Source organism: Gossypium hirsutum, chromosome A09 (genome assembly GCF_007990345.1).
Source record: "Gossypium hirsutum isolate 1008001.06 chromosome A09, Gossypium_hirsutum_v2.1, whole genome shotgun sequence".
Classification (NCBI taxonomy): domain Eukaryota; kingdom Viridiplantae; phylum Streptophyta; class Magnoliopsida; order Malvales; family Malvaceae; genus Gossypium; species Gossypium hirsutum.
Genome location: NC_053432.1, coordinates 70575230 through 70593065, shown reverse-complemented (window position 1 = coordinate 70593065; position 17836 = coordinate 70575230). Strand labels below are relative to the sequence as shown.

The following is a 17836-nucleotide window of genomic DNA, read 5'->3' as shown; positions in this document are numbered from 1 at the left end:
AAATAAATAAAAGCATGCATAAAGTAAGGTTTAAACCCAAATTAATTATTGTATTAGTAAAACATTTAATTTATAACATAATTAAAATTTTGTTTTTGTATTTTTGTATATTTCAATATTTATTAAGCACATTTTATTATCTCTATCAACAGTATATATTAATGTATTTAATTGAGTTAGTATCATAAGTTAATTCAAGACCAATTCAAAATTGATGACAATATATGATAGATAATTTTAATCTAATTTTTTCATTTTAATATCGTACATATTTGTTATGATAACATTAATTAATTTCAAGTAATATATCTTATTATTTATTATATGTTATTTTTAAATGCATATTTATATTCTAGATATGTGAATTTGACACGTATATATGTGATAGGCCATGAGATAGGATGAATATATATTTTGTTTTTGTGAGATAATATATATATTTATATATATATTTAAGAAATAGATATTCACGGGTGAGAAACCAGTAACAAAAACATTCTCCACTATTTAACTTTCCCGTTGTTCTCCTCGTTTGGAAGAAAACCTTTTTCTGGGAACCCAGTCAAAGAAAAAAGAAAAAAACTAAACCGAAAATAAAATCCTATAATCTCACAAATTAAAATATTATAATAGAAATTTTTTTAACCTAACAAACTTTTCCATTTAATCTTTGAATCCATTGGCAAATCGAGCAAAATCAGGGAACTAGAAAAGAAAAAAGTGCTCCGGGAATGGGGGACGTGTATTGTTCAGACTGCAAGCGGCAGACGGAGGTGGTTTTTGATCACTCGGCGGGAGATACGGTGTGTTCGGAGTGCGGGTTGGTTTTAGAGTCACACTCGATCGATGAGACGTCGGAGTGGAGAACCTTCGCAAACGAGTCGGGTGATAACGATCCCGTCCGTGTAGGTGGTCCCACCAACCCGCTTTTGGCGGATGGCGGTTTATCTACTGTTATTGCTAAGCCTAACGGTGCTTCTGGTGAGTTCCTCTCGTCTTCGTTGGGTCGCTGGCAGAACCGTGGGTCGAATCCGGATCGGGGGTTGATTGTAGCTTTCAAGACTATTGCTACCATGTCTGATAGGTATTTGATTTTTATTGTTGGCTTTTTGGAATTTGCTTTTGGTTGGTATTATGGTGTCTGTTTGGATGGTCAGACTTTGTAAGTAAATAATGCGGAAAAAATGTGTGTTAGGGTTATGGATCTTGGGTGAAATTTTTTGGGTTTTGTTTGATTGAGGTGAATGTGTTAGGTGAGCTTGTCTTGTCCAATGCTTCTAGAGACAAATTGATGGAAATGCTAGAGATTTTGAGGGATTTCCATTTTTTTCCCGATGGGGGTTGGCAGGTGGAAAGGAGATGCTTCAGTTATCGGTGAAAACAAATTATGACGGTAATATTGTACTTTATCGTAATGGAGAAAATTGTGGATCAAAGTTTGAGGGCCGACTCTAGGAAATTTACAATTGATTGTCATTGTAATAGTTGTAAAGTGTTATACTTTTGAGTTGTGTTTTCCTTAGTCAGAATAAGACTGGCATCTAATTGTTTGAATTAGACAAATATGCTGTTCTCTGTTGTATCTGGCTTAATGTGATCCAACTGAATATTAAAATGGTGATCCGGCTGTACAATCTAGCTGAGTATTAAGATTGCATTTTTTTTAAAGCATTGATGTTTCAATATGTGTGATTACTTTCCGAACAGTTTCAATACTTGCTTCAGTAACCATCGTGTTTTCTTTAGGTTTAAAGATTTGCATAATTATTCACTTTCCCTCTCCTTTCTTCATGAAGTGAAGTTTTATGCTTGAGAGATAGTGATATACTATAATATGCCACTTATTTGGATAAGTTTTATGTTGCAGGTTGGGTCTCGTTGCAACTATCAAGGTATGCTACCCATTTCCTTGTAATATAATTTGAATCTTATATGGTATTTCACTCTATTACCATGGACTGGTGACATGCACATATGCATGGGCTGGGTCTATTCCGTTATTTTAGTATGTCGTGTATATATATTATTCATACTGGTTGGTTTTGCTGCCATAGACCAAAAAAAGGGTTTATCATGTACTAGACCATATCATGTCGGCAACAATACTAAATTAAAACGAAGTTAAAAGTGCAGCATGAGAGGCTTTATAAGAATGACTTGTTTGAAATAGAATGTCTCTACAGACAGATTTCTGATAAATTAACCAGCTTGGGACAAGGTATTCTCATGATCTCTAATCTTGTGCATATGCTGAAAGGCTAAAATACATTCAAGCATTACCGTCACTGCTGATCTCCTTTTGGCCAATCTTGTGCATGAGCAGAAAAGAATTACAAATATAGAGCACCAATCTTGTGCACGAGTTGAAACTATGAAATGCATATAAAAGTTACCATAGCAACTGAAACTTCCTTTTGGAGTCCTGGTTTATGCATGAACAAAAATAGGTTATGAATTTAAACCTCCAGTTCTATGCATGACTAAAAGAAGCTTCCCTGCTCTTAGTGACCTCACCATCAGGAAAAATAATAATGTTAGGGTTGATGGCTGGGAAAGAAAGCACTTGTTTATTACACAAAACTGTGTGGTAAGTGTGTTTGATTTAACAGACTTCTAAGATGTAATTAGATCTTGTCATTAATGAGGAAAAGTTACAGGGGAAGCATGCACCATTCTTTTATTTATTTATTATTTTACATATTATTTTACTATTTTTATAACGATAATAATACTGTAACCAAAGGAAGTTGCTGCATAGAACACCAGGATAGAATGTTCTATAAACTTTGAAATATTTGAGTAACAATGACAGAGGGACAGGCATCCTGGTGATAGTTTCTTTACTATGCCTTTCCTTCAAGTGACTGAAAAATGAGCATTTAACAGTAACACTTAGAAAATGGATGAATGTTCCGTTATCATTTGAAAATTTCCATTTTTTTGCAATTAGTTGTATGTAAATCTTTTAGAAAAAGGAAAATAATATGTTACAAATAAACTCTGCCATCTTTAAAGGCTTCTTAATTTTGAAGCTAGCTTTTAATTTTTGAAAACTAGCTGCAGTTCAGTTATAATTTTTTTCCATCTGGCCACTGAAATTTTCTTGTAACCACCATCCCTAGTAATCTCTTTTTCAGATATTGTTTTCTAATGATCACCATAAAAATTTGAGCATTTTTATGCTTCTAAAAGAAAATGATTTTATATTTGAAGTGATTGCCAAAGTTAGATTGAGAGGTTTCCTATTAATGAAAAGAATCTTTGTGCATGACATTTTAAATTTTAGTTTCATGACCTTTTTATTCTTTATTCTTTCTTTTTTTATTTACCAATTTTAATGTGCATGTAATTTATGGGGGTTTTCCATTGACTGAAGGATCGAGCCAATGAGATATATAAGAAGGTGGAAGATCAGAAGTCTAGCAGAGGAAGAAATCAAGATGCATTGTTGGCTGCTTGCCTATACATTGCTTGTAGACAAGAGGACAAGCCTCGCACTGTCAAGGGTACAGCCTAAGATTCTTTTAAAATCTGGATTCTTTGTGATTTATCTTTCTTAATGTGTATTAGCTTCCCTGAACCTTGCATTTCAATTAGAAATTTGCTCTGTTGCCAATGGAGCCACAAAGAAAGAAATTGGCCGAGCAAAAGAATACATAGTGAAACAACTGGGATTAGAGACTGGCCAGTCTGTGGAGATGGGAACCATACATGCCGGTGACTTCATGGTGAGTTCCCTTTATTGCTTAAGGAAAAAAAACTCTATAACAGTGCTTTTAGTAAACAATTGTGTCGTTTTCTTTATGCTCGGTAGGGTGCAGTTCCATTGTTAAATACTGTACTATTCATTTACCATTTATGGTTGCCACTGACATTAGTTTCTTTAATTATCAGAGGCGTTTTTGTTCCAATCTTGGTATGAATAATCAAGCAGTTAAAGCTGCCCAGGAATCAGTTCAGAAGTCTGAGGAGTTTGATATAAGGTAGTTTTTATTCTGTCTTCATCATGACAATGTCAGCCTAAACTGAAACTTCTGTTTAAGCCTTTTCCTTACAAATAAAAATTTAATTCACTATCCTCTTGACTTGGATAATTCTGTATGGATCTCTCCATTTAACAGAATGCATGATTAGGAAGTGGGTATTTTCAATTGAGCAACTCACATGATTAGGAAAGTTAGAATGTTTGAATAATGATGCAAAGAAAAGGAAGCTTATCGAGTATAGAAAGACCATTATAGTTGAAATTTTGCAATAGTTGCCCTTAGATCTTATTGACTATTAAGATGGAGGTGGATTATGAGATTCTGGTGAGTGAGAAGCAAAAACATTTAGGGATGCGGATGTTAATAAGGATGTTGAGAATCAGGAGTCAAGATTGTTGAATTGACTATTGTCTATTGAGACATTAGATCTCTTATGTATATCTTCTTTAATTTTTTTTCACTTATATTAGTTTCTGTATGTATTTGCTAATAATTTAGATAACTTTGCAGGCGAAGCCCGATATCAATTGCAGCTGCTGTTATTTATATCATAACACAGCTGTCTGACGATAAGAAGCCTCTTAGAGGTTTGATATTTCCCACCTTATTAAGTAGAAATAAAGATGTTTCACCAACGACTTTTATGTGCCTAATTTCCTTCTTGATATGGTTCGAAATACTGCAGTTTAGGTTCTAGTATTGATATGGTTCGAAATATTGCCAATGTTGTTAGAATGAGATTGAACCGTCCGGTTGAACTGGAAACTGGTGGTCCAACCAGTTAAACTGGTGACATATAACCGGAAAAAGGTCAATCGTTTGGTAAAAAACTGAAAATCATGAACCAAAAGAACAAATAAAAAAAGAATTTTTTTTTTAAATTTTTTGTCAAAAAATTTTGGATTATGTTTTGGTTCATTTTTAATTATGATTTTTTTCGTAAACATTTTTTTTCTTAATTTTAAGTTTTTGGAATTTTTTTATGAACTTTCTAATTATTAATAATTTATTCTTTTTAGTTTTTTAAAGTGGTTGAACCGGGAACCAGAGTTAACCTGGTTTGACATTCAGTTGAGTTCAGTTCTTGTCGCATTAGTGTGCACCTTATGGAATGTGTTTGTCTAATAAAAATAAGAAAGCACAAGGAGTGTATGCAAAATGTGAGCTGCTACTATCATTCTATTAAAAATGTTCACTTTTAATAGTAAAATGTGCTGGATGCAGATATTTCACTTGCTACAGGAGTTGCAGAAGGGACAATCCGAAATTCGTACAAGGATCTTTATCCCCATCTGGCAAAGATAATACCAAGTTGGTATGCCAAGGAAGAAGATCTCAAGAATCTATGTAGTCCTTGAAGTTAACAACAGACAATAATGAGAATACACAACACACACAAAAAAAGGGCCCTCAAATTGGCTGAGTTCTTGGAAAGTTCCAAGAATGTTCTTTTTTTTTTTTCTTTCTCAGTTTTCCAACTTGACTTTACCCTTAAGAATGGTAAGGGAGGTAATGTGGATAAGATGGTCTTAAGGTTTTTTTTTTTGGGGTACTTAGTGGTCTTAAGTTATTTACCGATAAATTTTAGTTAATTTAGTTAACGTTTGAACTTGCAGCAAATTTTTTGAGGGAGTATTGATATGATAGGAGTGCAATTTATACTTGATGTTTTAACCTTGGCTTTGTAGACGCTAGTTTCTGGATATCACCTCTTGGCATGTAGTGCTTTTTGGCAGCGGTTGTTGACAACATTGCCTAGTAGCAGCACTCCGTGCCCAAGCAGCTACCAGACGAGCTGCACTGAGTAGTTTTAGTACTTCTTTCCTTGAGCACTTAAGCATCCGAACGCTAACATGTGACGACCTTAAAATGCATCTAGAGAAGATTAAAAAGCTATGATAAGACTTGAACTAATCTTAGAAAGTAGGTAGAATTCTAAGGTTTATGACCTTTCTTTGGGACGTAAGTTCTGTCTCTTTCCATTGGACAAATAGTGATCGTAGCACTCCAATATAACCTTCACTATGTCAATTATCTTCCTGACTCGTTTTTACTTCATGTGAATGTAACTTTTCTCTCTTTCTCCATCCATAAAACCCCCGTTAACTTTGTTGCTTATCTTTATAACTTCTCTGGAAGGACTAGAATAGATGATCTTTTTAGGGGAAATAAGCTTCTTCTTCTATAATCACTAAAACCATTGTAATCTTCACCGTCGCCTTCATCATAATCATCTATCATCGCACTATTCTTTTAGGGTTTGTCTTGATTTCATTCACTATTTTCTCCTGACACTTCGTTTTACTTTTTTATAGGTTTAAAGAAACTAGATTGGGTTGGTTAGTTGATTGAAAATTAACATAATCTCTAGTTTAGTATATTATGTAAAATCGAATATTATCTGAATTTAATGGGAAAAAATTGGAAAAGTTAGTAGAAAGTTCATTAAAAGTGCATTGATAATTTAACACAAGTTAATGTGAATAAAGATGAGACTATACTTAAGCTGTCATAGATATATTTTTTTTTTATAATTAATGTGATTTAACTATCTAAATTTGTTTCGTGGAATTTATTAAATAGTGTAACTGGTTAAAATGGTTATTAGATTTTCACATTAAGATTGATATCACGATATTAAAGGAACAATATCACTTTTTTAATAGTGATTAACGCTCGTTTAAAGTGTATTGAAAAATGGTAAGTGATTTGTACCATCTTTTTCTCTTCACCGAATTTCTAAAATAAGAGAATTTTAATAATTATCGCTAGGTGGATATGGTAGTGGATGGAGCAAAATGATGCGACTATGGTTTGACATTTCCATCCAAGTCTTTCCCTTAAATCAATCAACCTATATTTTCGAACCTTTCTTTATCTTAAATTCATTTTCTCACACATGAATCCATGGTGAGGATTTTGCTACAGCAATGGTGTTTTGGTGGCCTCATAGATCTTGTCATGACCCGCTCTTGATTACAGATACTCCCCCTGTTGCGTTCGCAACATTTGGTGCATTGAGAGTCCAATTCAAGATGCTTACCACCTAAGAGAATGTCAAGTAACTCTCAGGGAAAAGATAGGAGAACTCAACACATGAGAAATTCTTTACCCTATGCACTTACTTAAGTACTAGAGTACATCTAGATATCCCTAAGGGAGTCCTCAGTATTGGAGACCTTATGGGGGCACTAACCTATCACCTTCAGCTCTAAAGATTACGGGGATATCCAAAGACTCGACGTGATCCTACTGTCATCATCGCTACCATTTATAGCCTTACCTTTACAAAAATATTGTTCAACGTGATGAAAAGCTCCAACGATATCCTTTTCCTTTGAACCATCTTCTAAATGGGCATTATGTTGCTAGATTATCACCACTATTTCTGCCTTTGGTGGGAACAGTGAACGTTGAGATATGCTCCCTTGGAAGTCTAGTTCTTATCCTCACGTTGGGGACATATCCTCAAACAACTACCACCGTGGTAAATTACTTAGTAGTAGATATTGCGTCGTCATACAAAGCCCTTCTCGAATGAACTATCTAGAATGCATTAATGGGAGCCATAAAATCTGTCCCACACCTAGAGGTGAAGTTTCCCACACTGCGCGAGATATGATAAACCTAAGGAAACCAACAACTAGCCCGAGAATGCGAGAACGTGAGAGAAAGGGGACAATTTGCCATAAAGAGAATCAAAATGTGAAAAGAGAAGGAAAAAGGTGTGAGTTGCAACTATTGAAGAATTAGAAGAGATCCATCTTGACCCAAGAACCTCAACAAGACTGTTTGCATAGGGACTTAGACTAGTTATGGTCGAGAAAGCAAAACTACTTACCTTTTTGCTAGAAACAAGACGCTTTCACTCAGTTGCAGAAATGCCAGGAATCGCCGCAGAAGTAATCGTGCGTCATCTAGGCGTAGACCCCTCTTTTAAGCCGGTCCAACAAAATAAAAGACTCTTTTCCATGGAAACAAGGCTCGCAATAGACGAGGTGGTTCATAAGTGTTGTTCCAATAGGGTCGGAAGCGTGTAAATTATTGTACTAAAAAATCACACAAAGTTCAATTCCCAGGGAAGAGAGGTGGATCACATGGATCTCTTAAATACCAAGTCTTTCCTTAGACAGAATATCCCTTCTATAGTAATTTAATAGCACAATTAAATACTACTATTATACCCTCAAATATTGAAAGAAAAATAGGACAAGAAAGAACACAAGAGTTTTAACGAGGTTCGGTAAATTATACCTACGTCCTTGGGCACTAACACCAGATGATAACTTTACTATCTCCAAAGTATTACAAACAAATAGAATTCCTTAAGAATTCTCAAATGGGAGAAGAGAGAAAACTAAGAGAGAAAGATTGTTTGAGATGGTTGAAATGAGAAATGGTTAGGCCTATTTATAGTTGAGGTTCAGGGACTAACTTGCAAATGGCCTAAAAAATTAGGGACCAAAATTGCAATTATCCCATTCAACTTTAAACAACTTGCCTATCACTTTTTTCTTTCGGTGCCACTTGCACCTCCCATTTTTGACTTTTCAACCCCTTTTTAATTTGACTTATCAACAATCTCCACCTTGAAGATTTGATTAGGATAATCACATCTTCACACACTTCCTTCAACTCCCTAAATTCGATAAAGCTATCTTTTGTAGTGCCTCCAAATGCGCTCTCGAGCGCCATACACCTAAAGGTGCTCAAATTCTCAGGATGTTAATCAAGTTCAAACAATGATTAAACTTGATTGTTGTTACCACCTTGGTCATCATATCTGCGGGATTATCTGCTGTCGGAATCTTCTGAAGTAGAATTTTTCCTTTTTCAAAGACTTCCCGCACAAAGTGATATCTTACGTCGATATGCTTGGTTCTTGAATGATAGACTTGATTTTTCGCTAAATGAATAGCGCTCTGACTGTCACAATATAAACTTATGTGACTTTGAACAACTCCTAAGTCTTTCAACAGTCCATTAAGCCAAATAGCCTCCTTAACAGCTTCTGTAACTGCCATATATTCTGCCTCTGTAGTAGACACAGCTATTGTAGACTGTAAGGTAGACTTCCAACTCACTGGGGCTTTCGCAAGAGTAAACAGATACCCCGTAGTTGAACGACGTTTATCTAAATCACCAGCAAAGTCGGAATCAACATATCCAACTACAAACTGACCAAGTGCTTTATCCTGGTCAAAAATTAAACCAACATCTACGGTTTTTCGAAGATACCGTAGAATCCATTTCACAGCTTGCCAATGTCCTTTTCCAGGATCATGCATATACCTGCTCACAACTCCAACAGCTTGTGAAATGTCAGGCCTCGTACACACCATCGCATACATCAAACTCCCAACTGCATTAGCATATAGGACTTTCGCCATATATTCTCTTTCTTCTTCAGTTTTCGGAGATAATTGAGCACTAAGTTTCAAATGAGAAGCAAGTGGGGTACTTACATGTTTTGTGTTTTCATTTACACCAAAACATTGTAATACCTTTTTCAGATATTGCTTCTGATTCAAACAAAGCTTGCCTCTCTGTCTATCTCTACTTATCTCCATACCGAGAATCTTCTTGGCCTCACCTAGATCTTTCATCTCGAACTCTTGATTCAACTGAGCCTTCAGCTTATCTATCTCATTTTGGCTCTTCGAAGCGATTAACATATCATCAACATACAAGAGTAGAAAAATGAAAGATCCGTCATGCAGCTTCTGCAAATACACACAATTGTCATATTTGCTTCTTGTGTACTTCTGCCTTCTCATAAAGCTATCAAATCGCTTGTACCACTGCCTCGGGGATTGCTTCAATCCATATAGCGATTTGTTAAGCTTACAAACCCAATTTCTACCACCAGCATCTGTGTATCCTTCTGGCTGAGTCATATAGATCTCCTCTTCTAACTCACCATGCAAGAAAGCCGTCTTAACATCAAGTTGAGCTAGCTCCAAATTCAACTGTGCTACCAAGGCCAACAAAATTCTAATGGAGGAATGCTTCACAACAGGGGAAAATACATCATTGTAGTCAATTCCCTCCTTCTGAGCGTAGCCTTTAGCTACCAATCTTGCCTTGTAGCGAATATCCTTCTTGCTAGGAGATCCATCTTTCTTTGCGAATACCCACTTGCATCCGATTGCCCTTTTACCTTTCGGTAATTGCGCCAACTCCCAAGTATTGTTCTTCAGGAGAGACTGCATTTCTTCATCCATGGCGCTTTTCCATTTATCACTTTCTAAGCTTTGCATTGCTTCTTGATAAGTGATAGGAATATCATCAACAACGGGAAGGGCGTAGGCCACCATATCAGTAAATCGAGCAGGTTTACGAATTTCTCTCCGTGGCCTTGCAACTGCAACTGGTTCTGGTGTACTTAGTGGTTCTTGGGTCAGAACCTCTTCAACCTCTAATTCCTCCATTGTGGCTGGAGAATTAGACTTATTAACTGGGCAAATCCCCATCTGCTCAAACTCCACCTGTTTTGGAGTACACTCCACCTGCTGTGGAGTATTGCTCGTCTGAATATCTTTATCTGCTACCTTTTTCAATGTGGCAGATTCATCAAAGGTAACATCTCTGCTACAGATCATTTTCTTTGTGCTTAAGCACCAAAGACGAAATCCCTTCACTCCAGAAGTGATTCCCATAAAGAGAGCTTTCTTTGCCCTCGGATCTAACTTTGACTCCTTCACATGGTAATATGCAGTGGATCCAAACACATGTAAGGAATCATAATCTGTAGCCGGTTTTCCAGACCATACCTCCATAGGAGTTTTTCTTTCTAATGCAGATGATGGCAAACGATTAACAAGATGGCCAGCGTATGTCACAGCCTCAGCCCAAAATTGCTTGCCCAACTCAGCATTGGACAACATACATTGAACTTTCTCCAGCAATGTTCGATTCATACGCTCTGCCACTCCATTCTGTTGTGGTGTATCCCTAACTGTGAAGTGTCGAACAATACCATACTCTTGGCACACATCGAAGAGCGGATCATTTTTATATTCCCCTCCATTGTCCGTCCTAAGCCGCTTGATTTTCTTGCCAGTCTGGTTTTCGATCATAGTTTTCCATTTAAGAAAAACTCCAAGCACTTCATCTTTAGTTTTCATGGTATACACCCAAACTCTTCTGGAAAAGTCATCAACAAAAGTAACAAAGTAGTGTTTTCCTCCCAACGAAGGTGTTTTGGAAGGCCCCCACACATCTGAGTGAATATATTCCAAAATACCTTTTGTATTATGGATAGCAGTGCCGAATTTCACTCTCTTTTGCTTTCCCAGAACACAGTGCTCACAAAATTTTAATTTGCAAGCCTTTGCACCTTTCAACAATCCTTGCTTTGCCAGAATTTGCAAGGATTTTTCGCTGGCATGTCCCAACTTCATATGCCACAACTGCATTGAGTCCAAGTCTTTGTTACCGGAAGCTGCAGCGACTGCTCCAATAACTGTACTACCTTGGTAGTAATACAAGTTATTTTTCCTAATGCCCTTCAATATCACAAGTGCGCCAGATGTCACTTTCAAAATCCCATCTCTCATAGTAACAACTGAACCATTGGATTCCAAGGCTCCCAATGAGATGAGATTTTTCTTCAAACTGGGCACGTACCGAACATCAGTCAGAACTCTGGTTGATCCATCTTGATTCTTTAATTGGATTGAACCTATCCCAACAGTTTTACAGGCATTGTCATTGCCCATATAAACAACTCCTCCATTTAGTTCTACTAAATCAGAGAACCACTCCCGGTTAGGGGACATATGATAGGTACAACCCGAATCCAATATCCACTCATCTGAATGGAACGACGATGATGATGCAACCAGTGATAGTTCAGAGTCACTAGTATCATGCTTTGCAACACAAGCATCTACAGCAGCTTTTCCCTTATTCTTCAGCTTTGGACAATTTTTCTTCCAGTGGCCTTTCTCATGACAAAAAGCACATTCATCTTTCCCGAGTCTGGACTTTGACTTTGATCTCCCCTTTTGAGTTTTCTTCCGAGTGTATGAACGACCTCGGATTACTAAAGCTTCTGTATCTCTGATTGAGTTTTTCTGTTTGTCCTTCTTTCTCTGTTCATAACTGTATAAGGCCGCACAGACTTCGCTCAGAGATATATCACTCCTGCCATGAAGTAGAGTAGTTTCTAGGAACTCAAACTCCTCAGGAAGTGACCCCAACAGCATCAAAGCCAAATCTTCATCTTTGAATGTCTCATCCATATTCAGCAAATCAGTGACTAACTGATTAAATTTGGTGATGTGATCATTCATTGTGGTACTTGGGACGTATGTGAAGCGAAACAGTATTTTCTTCAAGTGGAGCTTATTTTGACTGTTTTTCTTCAAAAATTTTTCTTCAAGTGCCACCCACAACTTATTTGCAGAAGTCTCCTTTGAAAAAGCATACCTCTGCTCTCGAGAAAGGCATGATCGAATTGTGCCACATGCCAACCGATTGATCGCCTTCCAATCTTTCTCCTGTACATCATCTGGTTTCTCTTCATCAATGGCAATGTCTAGACCCTGCTGAAAAAGGGCATCTAGAACCTCACTTTGCCACATACCAAAATGGCCCGTGCCATCAAAGATCTCCACGGCCAATCTTGCATTTGCAATTGTCGGTCTTGTCCACATGGACGATGTTGAAGCTCCTACACCGACCATTTTCTCCATAATCTTTCAATATACCTAAGGAAATCTTTTCTGATGTGGAAGATCAGTTTAAACTGCAACCACAGAGCATACTACGATTAACCTTCGGCTCTTGATACCACTTGTTGTTCCAATAGGGTCGGAAGCGTGTAAATTATTGTACTAAAAAATCACACAAAGTTCAATTCCCAGGGAAGAGAGGTGGATCACATGGATCTCTTAAATACCAAGTCTTTCCTTAGACAGAATATCCCTTCTATAGTAATTTAATAGCACAATTAAATACTACTATTATACCCTCAAATATTGAAAGAAAAATAGGACAAGAAAGAACACAAGAGTTTTAACGAGGTTCGGTAAATTATACCTACGTCCTCGGGCACTAACACCAGATGATAACTTTACTATCTCCAAAGTATTACAAACAAATAGAATTCCTTAAGAATTCTCAAATGGGAGAAGAGAGAAAACTAAGAGAGAAAGATTGGTTGGGATGGTTGAAATGAGAAATGGTTAGGCCTATTTATAGTTGAGGTTCAGGGACTAACTTGCAAATGGCCTAAAAAATTAGGGACCAAAATTGCAATTATCCCATTCAACTTTAAACAACTTGCCTATCACTTTTTTCTTTCGGTGCCACTTGCACCTCCCATTTTTGACTTTTCAACCCCTTTTTAATTTGACTTATCAACAATAAGCTCCTAGAAGATGGATTTATCTAGAAGGTACAATACCTACAATAGCTAACCAATGTTGTAATTGTTAAGAAACCTAATGGCAAGCGGAAGATTTGCTTAGATTTCATTGAATTAAACAAAGCATGCCCCGAAGACAACTTTCCCCTTTTTAGCATCAACAAACTAGTAGATGACAACTCTAGACAAGGATTGTTAAGCTTTATGGATGCCTATTCGAGATATAATCAAATTTGACTGTAATCTTGTCAATGAGAAAAAGACTTCGTTTATCACCGAAAGGGGAACACATTGCTAAAAGGTTTTGTCCTTCCGCCTGAAGAATACTAGAGAAAAATACCAAAGGTTGATCAGCAAAGTTTCGAGAAACAAATAGGGAGGAAGCTGGAAGCCTATGTAGACAACGTGCAAGTCAAGAGCCTCGACTCTAGCGGCCATATATCTGATCTTGAGGAATCTTGAGGTATCCTCATTGGAGGTTCCTAGGGTTTATGGTCACACAACGAAGAATTAAGGTTAACCCTGAAATGATCGAAGCCATCATCCAAATGGCAAGCCCACAAACGGTTAAGGACATACAACTTCTGATGGGAAGAATCACGACTTTTAAAATATTTATGTCTGAGTTGACAGAAAGATGCCTTTTTGTTCTTTAAGATGTTGAACGGAAACAAAGGCTTTGATTGGACACAAGAGTACAAAGACGCCTTTCAGCAACTCAAGGCCTTCCTAATGTCACCCGTCTTGCTCACCAAACCTGCTCCACATAACAGCTCTACCTATATATCCGCCACCGCTGAGACTATTAGCGCAAAATTAGTTTAAAGAAGAAGGAAACTAGAACCTATGTATTTCGTTAGCAAAAGTCTTGCAAGGGGTCGAGGTCTAGTATCACAAGTTGGAATAGCTACCTGTGGTTATCTCCAACGGAAGAATAAGTCATTACTTCCAGCCGCAAATCATTGTGGCGCTGATCGACAACCTGTTGTGCCAAGTACTCTATAAGCTCAAAATGTCAAAGAGAATCATGAAGTGGGCAGTTGAGCTGAATGAGTTTGACTTGCATATAAGACCCTTGACAATTCCAAAGTGACAGATCCTGATAGATTTCAACGTTGAGTATACACCTTCAAACCTAGAAGAAGACAGCGGCAAGTCACCTTCTTAGGAACTCTACGTAGACGGATCCTCCGAGATTCATGGATGGCGTATGACTCCTACTAAAAAGCCCTAAAGAAGTTAACGTATGACTCCTACTAAAAAGCCCTAAAGAAGTTAACTTGAAGTATGCCTTAAAATTCAACTTCAAATCCGCCAACAATAAAGCATAATATGAAGATTTGATGTAACACCCCCAAAATTTTTGACAAGATGTCTATCACTATTACGGGATCAAACAATGAAATCTCGAGAAATTTGCAAAAAAACGAGTTAAATAGAGAATTTTCATGAAAAGAATTGTAGAAGTGAATATGTGGAAAAAGGAATAAATTAAAAATTCTAAAAAGTTGGAGGACCTAAATGTAAATTTGACCAAAATAAGAAATATGAATTACTATTGATTTTTTTAAAGGGTTGTAGATGGTGAATGATAAGTTCTATCAACACAATAAAAGCTTTAGTCTTAGCATCAATAGAACATCATATCACGTTGACAATTGACTTTGTCACAACTCAAGCATGATATATCTGGAGTAATTGCAAACACTTAATATAAATTACTACTGATTTTTTTGGCATGAGAATAAGTTTTCGTGTGTATTGATGTGATGGAAATCACTTTTAGGACCAATTGAAAAGATTTGGAAGTATAATGACTAAATTGTAAATTTTTATTTTGTAGAGAAAAGGGTAGAAGTATAATTTCCACCATTCAAGGATGATTATTAAGAGCTAAATATGATTTATGAGAATTGAGTGGATAAATATATATTCAATGTGATGAAATTGTATAAAAAGACAAAAAAAAAAAGAAGAAGACAAAATGATAATTTTATCATAAAAAGACATTTTGATCATTTTTCAAGAATTATATATGGGAAATATTATTTTGACGAGATATTTTATATTTGGAAAATTTATACCATTTGATGTAATTTATTTGAAGAGATTAATTGTGGACCACAAGTTCAAGTTAGACTTTAGGCTAGTTTAGTATTGTTTTTAAGTATTCTTGGGACAAAAACATTCCTAAATAAGCGGTTTCTTTTTAGAGAAAAAGTGCTCTCCTAAGCTAAAAATTGGCCTAAAAATACTTTTTTTAAAAGTTAAAAATTTTAACTTCATCCCAAAAATGTTTTTTTTCCCCCAAAAAATACTTTTGAAAAGCATTCCTGAACTAGACCTTTTAACTTGGGCCTAAATGGAGTAAAAAGAAAAAGAGAAAAAAATCATCCTACTTCGACCTAGTTCAGCCAACCCTCATGGAACAAGAGAGAAAAATTTTCTCTTTTCTTTCCCTTTCCATTTTTCTTCAAATCTCACAAAAATCCAACATCTTAAGTCTTTAAACTTGAGTTTTTTTTTTCTTTCTAAAATCATCTAGGAAACTCATCTCTAAGCTTAAATTCACCTTCAAATCTCCATTTTCAGCAAGGGTCTCATAGGTTCTTGAGAGAGAAATTTAAAGCTAGAGAGAGAAAGATCCAGCAAGGTTAATAATGGTGTTTTTCACCTCTCCAAGCTTTGATATTTGAGTTTGATTGCTATGAGAAAGTTTGGAAAGTTTATATGCTAATTTATTAATATTATTATATTTTTGTGTATGGGAAAATGAGAAAATATTGAGAAGCGAAAATTTAAACTTATAAGAGGATAGATTCAAGTAACAAGAAGCTTGAATTTAAGTTTATATGCATCCAAGAGGTAAGTAATATTATTGGATACTCTTACTTTTTCAATGTTAAAATATTTACAGAACTTGATAAATTTATGTAATAATTAAGAAAATTATTATGTTATGAATTCCCTAGCTTAAAAGTGTTGAAAACAAGTGGTTTGAAAAATTGTGGCTTAATAAGCCTTGATCATAAAGTGAAGTATTAATCATTAATAATTTACCATGAAAACTTGGTCGCTATCGAATGGTTATAAATGTGACTTAGTACATGGGATTAAGCATGAAATGAGAAATTAGTTCAAATAGTATAATAAAGTGTAAAATGATGTTGTATAATTCAAATATGATTAGTAGTAATTATATGAGAAAAGTAATAATTTAATAGGTTGTGATAATTGGGGGTAACTTTGTGGAGTTCATGAACATTGAATAATGGGGTAAAATGTGAATCAATGCTAAAATGAACTAAAAATGAAATGTCCTAGCAAGAGGGAATGAGAAAATCATAGAATGTGTAATGTGTCTATTTATGCATGTGAAAAACATTGTTTAGAACTCTAAGTGTTTGAACATCCTAATAATTTAATATGCAATCTTTAATTAAAATTTCCCATCAAGTCTTTAAAAAGGTATGTGATACAATATTGTGGAAGTTGAAGATGTAAAATATTGCATGGAAGCTCATAAGCTCTAATTACATGAATATGATGTGTTGTATATCATGAAAATTATTGGAAAAATTCGATTTAGAAAACGTGATTGTTAGCATAGCGGAAATTTAATTTTTTTTGAAACCTGAGCTCTTATGTTATTTATAGTAATAAGCTTTACTAAATTAGTACATGTGCTTTCGACTTAGAGATTTTAGCCGGTTTTTGGCTTTCAACCAGTACGATCTTCTTTGCTATTCTCGAGCTCTTGATTTTCTTGGAGAGTATACTCTAATTCACAGACCAATCACACTATGAAAACTTTTAACTTTCTAATGGGGAAAATTAATTTTCTCAATGGACAAGAAACTTAACTTGAGTTCTCACAAAAATATAATTTATTTGAGAAAAATAAATATAATTTATTTGAGAAAAATACTCTTACTATTTTTTGGCATGGTAACTATGCTCAATGATCATTATTTTGACTTACCCTATAACACCCTTCACCTGTCCCGACTTACGATACAAAATGGGAAGAATTAGTGGAGCACTTACTGATCTTAACCCAAAAATTTGTTTTTATAAAAAATAATAATTTCACAACGTATTAATGTTCATTAAAACAAATTAGCAAAATTTAGATAGATTCAATTTGGTTACAAACCAATTCAGGTCATTGATTACTAATAAGGCCACATCCTAATCATAAAACAATTGCTCAAAACCTATAAGCTTAAAATAGAGTTCTTTTGGTTGAGGAAAATAGGAGTTTTATCGAAAATTAAATCTTCAAACAATTTAAACAAAATCATAAAAACAATATAAAAAAATTAATGGCTTTAAAATCAACTTAAAAAACAATTTAGAAATGTTTTTCGAGTGATTTGAGATGCCTAGGGTCAAGTAGAGCCTCAAAGGGCTCAAAGCAACCAAAACAGTGCAATAATCTTGTCCAGGAGCCTATATATCAGTACCTGGTCTAGGT

The 17836-nt window shown here is 35.4% G+C and overlaps 1 protein-coding gene across 1 annotated transcript; it reads left to right on the top strand.

Annotated features, from left to right (window-relative positions):
• The first annotated feature begins 436 nt into the window (after nt 1-436).
• Nucleotides 437-5660, top strand: LOC107889411 (transcription initiation factor IIB-2). The gene is made up of 7 exons (XM_016813819.2): nt 437-1084; nt 1868-1892; nt 3377-3506; nt 3598-3728; nt 3895-3983; nt 4497-4573; nt 5211-5660. The coding sequence occupies exons 1-7, from the start codon at nt 732-734 to the stop codon at nt 5342-5344; spliced, it is 939 nt and encodes a 312-aa protein (XP_016669308.1). The 5' UTR covers nt 437-731; the 3' UTR covers nt 5345-5660.
• The last annotated feature ends 12176 nt before the right edge of the window (nt 5661-17836 follow it).

What these genes read in the sequence shown, in the direction of transcription:
- LOC107889411 (XM_016813819.2), top strand. Translation starts at nt 732, where the DNA reads ATGGGGGACGTGTATTGTTCAGACTGCAAGCGGCAGACGGAGGTGGTT. An exon ending in GTCTCGTTGCAACTATCAAG is followed by an intron (nt 1,893 to 3,376) that starts GTATGCTACCCA and finishes CATTGACTGAAG; the next exon opens with GATCGAGCCAATGAGATATA. An exon ending in TACATGCCGGTGACTTCATG is followed by an intron (nt 3,729 to 3,894) that starts GTGAGTTCCCTT and finishes TTTAATTATCAG; the next exon opens with AGGCGTTTTTGTTCCAATCT.